Genomic DNA, 14,297 nt, shown 5'->3' with positions numbered 1-14,297 from the left:
CTGCTCTTACTCCACTGTAAGTGTCTTTTACTCTCGATTAGGCATGTCGAACATCCCCATATTAATACAGTCTTTTAGTTTACTTCACAGGATACTATCTCCAGTAGTGGTGATAGAGGCTATGTCGCTCTCACTTTCTATTGGGCATAGTAACTTTCTCAACCTTCCCCATAGTAACAATGCTATTTTGGTTTACTACACAGGTTACTTGTTTCAGGAGTCGGACTACAGGATATCTTCTTTTTCAGAAAGATTTACATGAATTGCAGCTAACAGAGTATTCCAAAATGGGACTGACCGACTACCAGCCTTTCTTTTATTTACCAAAGTATCACAAGGTTAGATTTTCTACATGACATATACTCCTTCTTGAAGTAGAGTTCCCTGCATAGCAATTAAGATTATAGGGCTACCGCATATGCAAATGCTATATATGTTATGGTTTTGGATGATGCTGCTGATTACACTTGTTGTTAATTTATGCTCCGAGTAATAGATGTAGAACAACAGTCTATATAACCTTAAGAACTATGGTCAAAAGCATAATCATTAAATAGCTAATGGTTTAGTCCAAGTAAACCCTTGTTCTTGAGCACTATTCTATATCCATGAATCCTAACAGAATACTATATATAATATATATAATATACTATATATATTTTTTTCATAGAAATTCAAATGCCCCTGATGAAGAGTGTGAACCACTCGAAAAGCGTTGGACCCCCCTGCTTTGATCATCATGAATAAAATGAAGATATTTCTTGTGACTTAATCTGTTTGTACTAGAATTCTTGATAAATTGCTCCACAACCACTATATGTATTTCATATTACTGTTTTGAATGACTACCATTGAATGAACGTTAATTTTTGGTCTGGTTTTCCAGATAATAGATAGTGTGCAGAAGATGTGAGTTCCCGAATCTGGGAACATGTTCTTACTCCTTGCACTCAAACCTGGGACTTCATGAGGGTCTGTTCTGGGATCCCCCTGGTTCAGGTTGCTGACTTTGCCACACCTTTCGGGAAAAACTCATGACTTCCCTGACCTTTCCCCATAACCGTGGAAATGCTTTCGTAAATGTTAGTGTTTATTCCTACAAGGATCTTTTGAACTCCTTTGAAACTCTTTTAAAGTGACTTGGACATGTCCATCTACCTGTACATGGACATTTTCATTGGGCCTCTTTAGGTCCTTGAAGTTTTGGAGAACTGGATTGTTTGCATGTGCTGCTGATTTTAAATGCATGTTCGGTTCTTCATCACACTCCTGTTTATAGAAATGTCATGCTACTATGTTTCACTGTGGTTATTTTTGCATCAGTGTATCTCTATAATTCTAGGGGTGCAATGAGACCTTACTGATCTGGCACTATCAGCCTAGCCGCATGTAAACGTGCGGTGGCCCTTGCGGGCTTGGTTTTTAAAAGTATTAAGCACCCCCACCCCCTCAATATGCTATATTTAATGCACGGTGTGTATTTGTTTTATCAATTATGTTACTATGTACTAGAGGTAAAGGATTATTTTGTTTTTCATGTGGCATTTTGGGGCCCGATGTTGAATGTATAAATATACGTTTTTATTGCCTAGGATTCCCTTTTTCCTTGCATTCTGCCTACCACCGTGTAGTGGGAGCCGATTTAGTTTAGGCGTGGACTGTGTCTTAACTAACCATCACTGTTATCAGACACTGGCCCTCATTACGAGTTTGGCGGTAACCATGCCGCTATTGGCGGCATGGCTGCCGCTGAAATCGCGTTGGGGTCCGGGTCCTCGGAATGAGGATTTACCGGGCCATTCCGAGTTCGGAAGGCCCGGTAATTCCTCCCTCCAAGGACCAGGACACGGTCCTTCCCCGTTCCCATTTCAGCCCCCATAGGGCTGAATGGGAATGGGAGAGGGAGCAAGCAACGGGCCATCCAGTATACCTTTTGTTTGGAGCACTGATAGGCCATTGGGTTCGATGGTTTCACACCCCTCAATAGAGGGCTGTGGAAAACTCTCCCTCGGTAGATTCAGCAACCGAGATGCTAAGTACACTTAATTATTTTTTCTTTAGATAGAAGCTGAAAATCAGAACGAGAAACGGGCATCATCAGAGCATCCTACTGTGCCATATTTGAAATGTTTGCACCACAGACATTGGCTTGGTGGAGTTTACATCTCTCAATCTATTGCATTAAATTATACTAATGCATTGATGTTTAAATTTATTTATGATGGTTGTGTAAAAGGTTTCTAAATAACAAAACCAAGACGTATACAGATAACATTTTAAAAAATGTCATTACATTCCAATGTTTCTACCCAATCCATTGCAAGATTCCTTTAACCCCTTTTCTGGGTTCTAAAGTGGGAGACTTGATGATCAAGTGCACCCGCTAATATTATGCATATAGTGTGGCGGATGGGATACGGGCACTCTGGCGCTTGTTTGGATCAAGGGTGTTCTTGCAAAGCAAATTTGATGTTGCAATGTTTAAAAGGGATAGGTTGCAGGTTGTCTGTCAGTCTTAGTGAACACGAGTGTTGAAGTTCTTGGGAGTTGGAGACCAGTTGGCAAGCCCCTGAAGAAGACGGGCGGGAATACCCGTGAAGGGGATCTGTGAAGCTTCCCCAAAGCAATTCTACTGATCGTGAACTCCAATTCCATAACCGAAATACACAAACATGCAGTAAAACAAAGTAGGCAAGTTGGCACAAAACAGAACAATGCTCTTTGCGGGGCAATCACACTGGAGAAAGACATTTCTTTACTGTTTTTGAGGAATTGAGGGTTCATCATTGACCATCAATCACTTGGATACGGGCAAGTACTGCAAGCAGGATCATCTGGTGTTGCAAAATAATTGATTTTATGATCACAACAAACTCCCACAAAATGAAGGATTTTTTCATCTTGGACACAATCTCCTTTGGCATCCATTTCCCTGAAGTACTTAATACTTTGTGTTAAGTAAAACACCTTTCAAGGGAATAGGGATATCCCATTGTTTGGTTAATTATCTTTAAACCTACTGTGACCATATAGACTGCTGTCTACTCGTGTACCGTGCCTGTATTTGTAGCTGGAATCTTACAGGCCTTTTTTTGATGCATACATTTTTGCATTACGAACCCCATGAAACAGATCACTCCCTCAGGCCAAGGCCTCCATTTCCTTTTCACAGCCTTTATCCTGGAAGTATTATATGCACTACCTCTCAATCTTATACATTCAATACGTGATACGTTTGCTTTTCCTCATCAGTTTAATCGTGTGCACGCTTCCCCCCGATTACACTTTGAACAAATTAATTGTTTTGGTATATGCTAATGTGTGTGGGCAGGAGGTGGAGGTGGTTTGCGATGGTGGTTGGGGATGTGGGCTAAAGTGGTGGTTTCGGGGGACCCCCCCATTTAAAAACGAAAAGTCAAAGTCACATCAAGGAAACGTGCCACAAACAAAGTGCACACGATTAAATGGGGAAAAGCAAACATAGAACCCTTTATTTATTACCTCTCTATAAAATGTTTCTTTGATCTTCCACCCAGGTCCATGGAAAGAAAGCTAACTGGAAGACGTGCAATGCTGTTTACATCATTCGTTTATATGCCTTCAACAGGAAATTAGTGAACCAAGATAAAATAAGCTTATGCGAACCCACAGAACCCCAGCACTATGTTGCATTTGAACACTCTTCTCTGGCTGATGTCTCCCATACCCTTGAAAGCACATCACATACATGCCCATACCTTGATCTTCCGGGGAGCATCCTTGCTCATACTCAGTGTCAGGCCGTAAACCTCAACATTCACCATCTTTGTATAGGAGACTGCTTTGTTGCCTCGGTTGTTGTTCTGCACTGTGACGTTGAATGGAACAAGGCTCGGGTTACCAGGAGTGACGCCGACTAGCTGATAGACACAGGTCCCCATGAAATTAAAATGTTGACCATCAAATGTGGTGTAGTGTGGATCACCATATGCTCTACATATGCCGTAGCCAACAGGATGGCATCCTTGGACACCGTCCACCACTTTGCATTCTGTATTAACACCACACATAGCCTTCTGGCATGTCACGGCTCCGCTGATTCCACATTGACACCTCTCTTGGCACAAAATGTCCGAGTAGAATGACTGGCCTTGCTTATAATACAGCTCTTTGTACACACAGCCGCAATCTTTTAAGGCGATACACTCTTCTCCGCTTAGGACGAAGCCGCTGTCACAGTAGCATCCTTCCCTGCAGGGCAAGGAGCAGTTGGCTGTCGATGCAGGATTGTAACAGGTAGTGGGACAGCCGACTCCACACAGCTCGTAGTGGCTGTTCTGTGGGCACACGGGTGCTAAAAAAGATTAAATCAAATCAATGTGACATCAATATTTATATTTTGCATTTGGAAATTTCCTGAGCCATGTACTCAAGAGATCAATTGACCTGTATCTTTGAACCAAGGTGATGGTGCTGGCGTGCTACAGTCTTACCTGCTGTTCTCGAGGCATGCGTTGCATCTAATGCAAATTGCAAAGGCATTTTTAGGTAGCTGAAAGTGGAAGGTGGCAGTGACCATCACAAGAAAAGAAATGTGGATCTTTACCAGGAATGGTAACTGCTAAAAAGGACTATTTAAAGACCCTCCTTGTCAACAAGATTTATTGAATGAGGACAATAAAAAAAAACATTATAAAGCAAATGAAAACACTGTGAAAAGTTAAAAAAATTGTAACTTTAAGGAAGGACAACAGGTAGCAGGTGGAAAGCAGAGGATCAAAGTGAGTAGCAGGGGTTGCCATCAGAGAAAAAAGAAACAAGCTTCCAAACAAATTCAGGAGACCTGTTTCACAAAGACGATTATCAAAAATTCCTTTTTACATAGAAGTGCAAGAACTCATATTGCAGAAAGACAACATACCCAGCTGCATGCCCTGCAGATAGCAGTTGTCTCCCACAATGTATTAAACTCACCAATGCACATGTGTACCCCTTTCCTTTGTGTCTCTTTATACAAATCTAGGCGCCCTGTCACACTCCAAGTCCATCCTATTGCTTGCCATTCGAACGCATTGAAGCACATTTTAATGATCAATGTGAATGTCTGTAAACTTGGGTTGCCAAACATTAGACTTTACACAAGCTGGTGTGGGCATAATGCACCCACCTAATTAGTGGAGTATCTTTTCTGAAAATGTTTAGGGGGCATGTCATCTAAAGGAAAGTGGCCCCTGCCAAATGACTGGGACAAAATGGTGTGCCACAAAAGTTGGTGGGACAAACGCCATTGCCCTCCCTAAAATTACGCCCATGGGCACCTTGGCAACTGCAGTCCATTCTCAATGATAACGTCTCCCTCACCTTCTCTCACTACATGCATGCATGGCATTCTTTGTTGTTTATCATCTTGTTTCAAGTACTGTGGCGGTGAACCCTAATGAAACCCATCCCCTCAATAGCATTTGTCCAGAGAAGGCTGTGTCCTTTTCATCCTGGAATGCCACATAATATATTTATTATTTATTTTTAAATTTTTATAGCACGCAAACAGTCTGTTGGCATCAAGGTGCTGTTACTTGTGAGGACCTTAGTTACACATGTGAGGGTAGCAGGTTATACATTTATACTTTCTGTACAGCAGACTACATATGTTGTGGCCTAGCTAGAAATATAACAGGATGTGGGGGCGAAGTGATTAGATGAAGAGCAACATTTTCACTGCTTTTCGGAATGCCATGTGTGGCTGTTCTGCACTTAGGGGTGGTGATCGGGCATACCTCCTGTGTCACATGTAACCCACATCTAGCACCTGCAGTAGGTGTTTTATGTGTGTTTCTTTTACTTGTGACCGCACTCCAAGACCATTTCATCTGTGATCATACTCCTAGTGGCCCTACAGCCATTCTGGGTCTTTTCCATGATTTGCTTCTTCTTGTATCTCCCTGCGCTCCTTCACTTGGCTATAGTGCCCCTGTTTGCCTCTACTCTACTCTCCACATATATTCCTTCTCTGTATTCTTTTGTCGTGTTTTCATTAGGCTGTGTCTGTCACTGTGTATTATAAGGACGAAAATACACCCTTTTGTATTGTACATCGTGTCAGTGTTCCGTGACCTTATAAAGTAACACAGCTTTCATCCTCATTCCTCTATTTGGTCACGGGACTCCTCTGTGACTGGCAATATCTTTATGGCATATGGAATGGAGGGAACAAGTTACTTACCTATAACTGTTGTTCTCCAGCATGGGTCTGGCATGGATTCACATGCTCATGAATAGTCCCAATCGTCAGGCTGGGAATCCTCAGTAAAGAAAAAATCAGTTTCCGTTTCGTTTCTGAAATGTCTTTCTCCTAATAACCAATCACTGGTCTCTGGGTGATACTGCCCCCAGCCAATGACTGCCCTCTACCTAAGCCCCTCCTCTGGCAGCCATCTTCATATTTGGTAGCATGTAAAGTGGCAGTATGACCAAGTGAAGAGCCGCAGAGGGGTAGGAGGGAGGGTTCGCATGTGAATCCATGCCAGACCCATCCTGGAGAACAACAGTTACAGGTAAGTAACTTGTTCCTTCTCCAGCATGGGGTCTGGCATGGATTCACATGCTCATGAATACAAGAATACATAGCAGTACACACATGCACAACCACGGGAGGTGGCAAGGCTCAACATTAAGCATTTCATTAACTCAACATTAAGCATCTCTTACCTCCTCACCAGGCCCACCTTCCGGCGAACAGGTTGTGCAGCCCTACCTGCGGACTCTGGACTCCTCCCTGGAATCCCGGTTGACGCAGTAGAATCTCGTGAAGGTGTGCGTCGACCTCCACGTAGCAGCCCTGCAGATGTCCAGCAGGAGCACACCAGACTGGAACGCTGTGGTAGCAGTGATCGCTCTGGTCTAATGAGCTCTCGGACGGCCGGATAAGGGTCAGTTTGCCAACCGGTGACAGTGCATAATGCAACCAGAGAGCCATCTGGAAATGGAAGCCTTCGGGAGGGCCTTCCCTTGGTTCACAGGTCCAAAGTTCACAAACGGCTGTGATGTCTTCCGCAGGCTCTTTGTGCGGTCTACGTAGAACTTCAGCGCTGTAGGCACATCTAGCGAGTGCAAAGTCCTCTCGGCCGGCGACGAAGGCGACGGGAAGAAAACAGGTAACACCAAGGGCTCGTTGAGATGGAAGTCCGACAACACCTTCAGCAGGAAGGAGGGGTGCATCCTCAGCACCACCCTTGTCTCGTGGAATGTCAGGTATGGAGGTTTACAGGAAAGGGCCTGGATCTCTCCCACTCGTTGTGCGGAGGTGATGACCACAAGAAACGCTGTCTTCCACGACAGGAACTTCAACGGTGCTGAATGCAGCGGCTCGAATGGTGGCCCCATGAGCCTGGTCAGCATCACATTGAGTTCCCACACCGGGGCCAGGGCCTTCACCGGCAGGAACGATCGGAACAGTCCTTTCATGAACTCGTTCATCAGGCGATGGGACCACAGAGATAATCGCCCCGGAGTTCTGGTGTAGCGGGAGATAGCTGCCAGATGGATCTTGATGTAGGCATGAAGCAGCCCCGCCTTGGCCAGCGATAGCAAGTATGGCAGCACTTGAGGGGCCTAATCCGCAGAGGGTTAATCTTCTGTGCGCGGCACCAGACAGAGAACCTCTTCCATTTGTGTCCATAGCACTTGAGAGGCGAGGACGCACTGGCCTTTGCAAGCACCTCCTTGCAGTCTGCCGGGATATCGTACCCTCTGAACTCTAGTGCTGCAGGAGCCTTGCATGGAGGTTCAGTGACCCCGGGTCGTGGTGGAGGATGGCACCTCCTTCTCTGGCCAGAAGATCCGCGTCTGTCGGCAGTTTGACTGGGGGGTTCGCTGACATGTCCAGAAGGTCTGGGAACCAAATCTGCCTCGGCCACGCCGGTGCGACGAGGATCATCCTGCACCAGGACCGTCTGAGTTGACTGATGAGTCGCAGTAGCAACGTCAACGGTGGGAACGCATACAGGAACAGGCCGTCCCAGGGGAATGAGAAGGCATCGCCCATGCTCCCCGGCTGGGGAAACCTGCTGGTGAACCTTCGGCACTTAGTGTTCATCGCCGTCGCGAATAGGTCGATCTGGGGATTGCACCATCGTCGGAATAGGAGATCCAATTGATTCTGCCGCAGCTCCCACTCGTGGCACGAGTGCAGCTCCCTGCTGAGTGAGTCGGCGATGGTGTTCTTGATTCCTGCCAGATGGAAAGGTACCAGAAACATCCCTTGGGCGATGGCCCAGTGCCACAGATCCTGCGCTTCCTTGGATAGGGCTGGGGATCTGGTGCCCCCATGCTTCCGGATGTAGAACATTGTGGTGGTGTTGTCGGTGAAGCCCCTCACCACCTTGCCCTTGAGGGATGGAAGGAACAACCTGAGGGCCCAGAACACGGCTTCGAGCTCCAGGACATTGATGTGTAGTGACCTCTCCTCAGGGAGCCAAAGGCCTCTTGTGTGAAGGTCTCCAGTGTGCGCTCCCCATCCCTCCAGGGAAGCGTCCGTCGTCTCCTGATGTGCCGGAGTCTGGAAGTCCATGCCTGCCGCAAGATGTGCGCAGGTACCCCACCACCGGATCACTTGGCAGAAAGCCTCGTTGAGTGAGATCCTGTCTTCGAAGCTTCCCGCCACTTGCATCCAACGGGCGCCAAGGAACTCTTGCAGTGGTCGCATCCGCAGCCTGCATAGGTGCATGAGGTAGATGCACGAGGACATCATGCCGAGTAGGGACTGGATGGACCTCACCCTGGCCGCGACCATGGTCAACAGCTGTTTATACCTTGCCCAGGATGGCCTTCGTCCTTTCCTCCGATGGTGCAGCCAATCGCGCCACTGTCTCGAGTCTGGATCCCAGGAACAGGGCGACTTGCCACGGTACCAAGTGGGATTTCGGGAAGTTGATCAAGAATCCCAGATCCGTGAGCAGTTGGGCGGTCTTCGCTGTGTGATCGACGGTGAGTTCCCTTGACTTTGCTCGGATGAGCCAATCGTCCTGGTAGGGGTAGATGTGGATCCCGTGCAGGCGCAGCCGCGCTGCCACTGGTGCCAGGCACTTGGTGAACACCCTGGACGAAGGGCCTTGAACTGATAGTGCCGCCCCTGGACCACGAATCGTAGGAATTTGCGATGTCCCTTTAGAATGGGATGTGGAAGTAGGCATCCTCCAAGTCCAGCGACAATAGGAAATCGCCTTCCTCCAGCTGTCCCAGCACGTGCTGGAGGGTGACCATCCGGAATTTCTGAGGCTTGATGTACTTGTTTAGAAAACAAAGGTGCAGGATGGGTCGTCAACCGCCGGTCTTCTTCCGGACAAGGAAGTACAGCGAGTATACTCCGGAGCCTTTTTGGGACGAGTTCCATGGCTCCTTTTTTTAGCATTGCTCGTACCTCCAGAAGTAGTTGCGGGACATGATTTTCCTTCCTGGCCACGGGTGGTATACGGGGGCACCTTCTCTGTAATTCCAGAGTGTGCCCGCGGACCAGGGCATCCAGCACCCAACGGTCGGTGGAGATGAACTCCCACACGCTGATGAATTTCACCAGCCCGCCTCCCACCGGGGTACTCGGTTGGGGGCCTGACGCCACAGCCGGTTCAGTCCTGTTTTGTCGCGGCCTTGCCGTCTTGGCCTCCTTGGCGACGTCGACGCAATCCCCCTGTCTTGCCGCGTCCTCTGTAGGCTTCCTGCGATGAGGAGCGGGCCGCTTGGCGGTACGAAGAGGAACCGCCGCCGAATCCTTTGGAGGCACGTAGCTTGCCTCCGGAGTTCCGAAAGGACGGCCGTCGTTGTTGAAGAACACCCAAGGCCCGGGCCGTCTCAGTGTCTGCCTTGATGGCCTGCCGTGACTCGTCCACTGTCTTGCCTAACAGGTTGTTTCCATCAAAGGGCATGTCCAGAACCCTGGTCTGCACGTCCTGGCGGAAGTCAGTGGCCCTGAGCCAACCGCGCCAGTGAAGGCAAACGCTGTTGCCCATCTGACGAAATCCAGTTTCGGTGATGTCCGTGGCCACCATAATGGTGTGGTCGAAAGCCACCTCGCCTTCCTGTAGCATCTCCAGGGCCTCAGCGTCTTGTCGTCCGGGAGGAAATCAAGCAGGGGAGCAATCTTGAACCACAGCTCCCTATCGTAGCGTGCCACGATCGTGAGGGCCTTGCCACTTTAATCGTCGTCGCCGCCGACGAGATGACCCGTCGTCCCATGGCGTCCAGCTTCTTCCCCTCATCGTCTGACGGGGACATTGAAGTTGAAGCCATCGCCCCCACCGCTTTCTTCTTGGCCGCCGCGGAGACCACTGAATCAGGGACGGCTGTGCCCTGAGGCACATAGGGGCGGAGTCCGGGACCCGGTACTTCTTCTCATACCGGTCTCTCTTAGCAGGAGCCGTGGACGGGTTTTTTCAGGAGCACCAGCCCTTCGTCCCAGATGTTGCCCATTAGCGGGACTGTGAGGACAGTCTTCCTCTTGGCCTCCCGCCGTTGGTATAGGATGCCCTCCTTCTGTTCTTCAGGGCAGAGCTGGAAGAGCTCAGATGCCCTGGCGATCATGGCATGGAAGGAGCCAATTTCGTCAGGGGGGAGGCCCGAGCTGGTGGTGATGGGAGGTCCATTCCGTCGTCACCACCGTCGTCATCCGTCCCCATCGTCGCCATCTCCATTCCCGTCTCATCCCTCGGTGGAGGGGAAGGAGGTGAAGGCTGAGAAGGCTGTGAAGGCTGGAAAGGAGGAGGGGGATGACATTTTTTCCCCTCTTCCCCTCTGCTGGATCGTCTGCTGGGTGTAAGGGCAAACTTGTCTTTGTCTCCATACACAAGGCCTGAATAGCCATCGAGATCGCTCCTGAGTTGTCTTGTGGCACAGGCACCGGTTGCGATGGGAGCGACGGTTGGGGAGTAGGATCCTCCATCTCCTCCACGGCCTGCGGCTCCTCATCGGTACCACTGTCGTTTTCTTCGTCCGCATCGTCGGGATCCCTCCCGCAGGACCGGACCTCCTCAAACTTCTTATCCAGAATCTTTGAGACACCAGCCAGCTCATCTTCAGAGGTGGTATCTGTGTCCGTAATGGCTACTGGGACCCCCCCTCTTTCTCTCCCTGGGGTTTCACGGGGGACTTATGGATAGGCTGAAAAGAGGATTCCCTCAGTGGTGGCAGGGGAACTCTAGGCCCGGAGGTCGACTCCACTGGGATAGCCTCAGCAGGCTTCGCCAGGGCCGCCGCGACTCCCTCGATTGAGGCCTGAGCTGGGTGAATCAGGGCCTTCGCGACTCTGGGCGCGCCTGAGTCCTTCACCTTGGGGGCACAGTTGCTGCCTCGCTCCCCCTCGGCTTCTGCCGTCAGGATCGGCCGGGACTTCTCCCAAAGCTTACCCGGGTACTCCGACTTCCTTTTCCCCGAACCAAAGCGTTGGCTCGTGGTTGATGGCATCAGTGACATCGCGCCCTGCCTGGCAGCCAGAGAGCCCGACCCATTGGCGCTCCCTGTGCCCATGGACTCGCAGTGCTTTGCCTTCTGTTGGGCCCCCGCCGCCGGAGCGCCCTCAGATGTCTTAGAAGACTACTCATACTTCTTCCTCTTCTCACCTGCTGCTGGGCTCTTACCCTCCAGCCAGTTGGTGAGTCGAGAACAACGATCCTTCATTTTCCGTTCGGACATATTCTTACAAAACGCACAGTCCTTCTCCACGTGCAATTTGTTGTCATGAACGCAGTAGAGGCACCAAGAGTGCTCATCCTCCTTGAAGACATTTTGTAATCCGCAACCAGGGCAGCTACTGAAATGCTTGGATCCGGGCGTTGTATTTCCTTTGTTCTGGGCCATGTCCACGCGGGGTAGGCCTCAAAGATCTTCCGGAATCCTCCAAGAAGCGAAACTCGATGAAAACTCACCCTTGAGGGGCATAGAAAACTCTGAAACGGGTCCCCGTTGATCGGAGGTAGAATCGGTAGAACTTGAGGCTCGATTGACCGAAAAATGAGAGTAAACTCCTTGAAAAAAATCACAAAACGCAGTAAAAGCTCGAGAGCTATAACACGAGGACTCCCAACACTTGAACGTGCAGTAAAAATCTGAAGATGGCTGCCAGAGTAGGGGCTTAGGTAGAGGGCAGACATTGGCTGGGGGCAGTGTGACCCAGGACCAGTGATTGGTTATTAGGAGAAAGACAGTTCAGAAACGAAACTGAAATTGATTTTTTCTTGTCGAGGATTCCCAGCCTGACGGCGGGGAATATTCATGAGCATGTGAATCCATGCCAGACCCCATGCTGGAGAAACTTTATCCCATATATAATACAGCCTGTATCAGCCATATGAAAGCCTGGAAATTACTTTTCGTAGCACTCTAGCTGTGACATCACAGCTGACCTGTAGTGAAATAATTGCATCACAATTATTCTGTCATCAGCGATTACACATCAGTCGTGGTGTCACAATGCCCCGCAGCTTGAGCCAGCAGAGATCATAATTCTAACTGTCAATGCAACACTTAATTAAAGCAGTGACAAGCTTTTTCATATTCCTTGCAGGTAAAATAGTTTTCTTTTACACTTGCCAACTATTAATTGATAAAGAACTGTTCATGGTAGAACGTTTCATTTGTGCACTGCTGCAGTTTAACATATGTGAGCAAGAACCTGCATGTTATTACTTATTTTAAAGCACAAACAAGAAATGTTTCTTCAATGCGTTCTTTTATTAAACTGCTTTAGCTATTTTTCTGCAACGCATCAGGAGCTGTATATAAGCTTTTTCAAATACAAACAGATTTTACATTGAATATGTGGATTAGCAAATGGAAGATCTCTTACTTTAGATTCAACACTGCAGCGTTTTGGGACGGAAAAAAAAAACGACCATGAAAATGGCTGCCGCCATGGAAAGGGAAAACGGAGTCCGTTTTCCCTTTCCATGGCAGCCATCGCGAGCGGACGTGCACGTCTGCTCCCGAAAAAGAATTAAAAAAAAGGTAAGTGACGTTGGGAGGGCGGGAGTGGGACGGGGAAAAAGAAAAAAAAAAAAGCACCTGCGTCCCCAGCGGGGGACGAGGGAAGCCCCCAGCCGTATGGAGGCGCAGAGCGGGGATGGCCGCACTCCAATTCTCCACACGGCTGGAGGCTTCCCTCGTCCCCCGCCGGGGACGCAGGATCAAGAAGGTAAGTTGGGGGGGCGGGTGGAACGGAGGGGAGGGAAGGAAAAAAAAAAGACTTACCCGAGTCCCTGGCAGGGGGCAAAGGCAGCCTCTCAGCCGCGGGGAGGCTCGGAGCGGGGATGGCCCCGCTTCGAGCCTCCTCATTGGCTGAGGGGCTGCCACGCCCCCCCGCTGGAGACAAAGGCTGTGGAATCCCGACGGAGGGATACCCGGCCCGGTAGGGATCTGGCGAGAGCCAATCAGAATGCTTGTTGCATTCTGATTGTCTCTCGCTGGGGTACTAATAAGAAACAAACGTAGTAACATTTAAAAAAGCAGCCATTTTACAATGTTAGTACAATTACACTATTTATTTTTGTGTTGTTGGTAATAGCGGATTCTGCAAAAGAATGCAGCCCTTCTTCCTCACGAAAGCTGAGTTTTTTTGTTTGTTCACACAGTGGGAAGTAGATGGGATGCCACGGCCAAATGTTCACTTGGCAAGGTGACTCTAAACCCTATACAGACAGACAGAGGCATAGAGTGAGACCGAGAAACACAGAACGACAGAGAGAGAGAAAGATACAAAGGCATGGAGGGACAGAGGTTGAGAGAGAAGGAGAGAGACATAGAGACAATGTGCTAAAATCTCTGGACTGAACATTAGAACCAGGCGATTGTATTATTCTATTGGGAGACTACCCTCCGCCAGATTGCTGTCAACCAAAAATACATGGCACTTAATTGCTTTCTTTTGCCAATGACTTTTTATGCAGGGTGCATCATGTACCGTTTTTAAATAAAAGAAAATCAAGCGTGTAAATCCATGGACAGAACTAGTCTTAAGGGGGAAAAATGTCTTCCCTATACAACTAACCATGTCTACATAATATCTCATCCCTACATAAATAAACAAGAGAAACTTACCACAGAATGTTACTTGTCTCCAGTCGAGTATTTGTATGCCTGCAGCTTGGCATGCAGACACATAGGCAGTAATAGCATCACAAAGGGCAATCTGGTGACCCATGTACAGGCAGGTGTCAAAAACACAGTCAGTGAAGAAGGGCAGGGGGTCAATGGTTGCCTGGCATCTACTGAATGGCCCAGTGGTTTTGATAATGATTCCACAGTAATCATCGAGTTTGTACGGCTGTGCTTGC

General features: G+C 48.6%; 1 protein-coding gene across 1 annotated transcript in view; it reads right to left on the bottom strand.

The window, feature by feature from the left end:
* The window catches only part of LOC138533009 (IgGFc-binding protein-like), a 330,908-nt gene extending 320,847 nt beyond the window's left edge, over positions 1-10,061 (bottom strand). The window contains exons 1-2 of the mRNA XM_069641116.1: positions 9,953-10,061; positions 3,738-4,333 (exon numbers count right to left, since the gene is read on the bottom strand). Coding sequence (XP_069497217.1) covers positions 3,738-4,333; positions 9,953-10,061 — 705 coding nt within the window. The remainder of the gene's footprint in view (positions 1-3,737; positions 4,334-9,952) is intronic.
* Between the last annotated feature and the right edge of the window lie 4,236 nt (positions 10,062-14,297).

Source organism: Ambystoma mexicanum, chromosome 1p (assembly GCF_040938575.1).
Source record: "Ambystoma mexicanum isolate Mex_15411 chromosome 1p, UKY_AmexF1_1, whole genome shotgun sequence".
In the NCBI taxonomy this organism is placed as follows: Eukaryota; Metazoa; Chordata; class Amphibia; order Caudata; family Ambystomatidae; genus Ambystoma; species Ambystoma mexicanum.
This window is presented reverse-complemented; position numbering and strand designations above follow the sequence as displayed.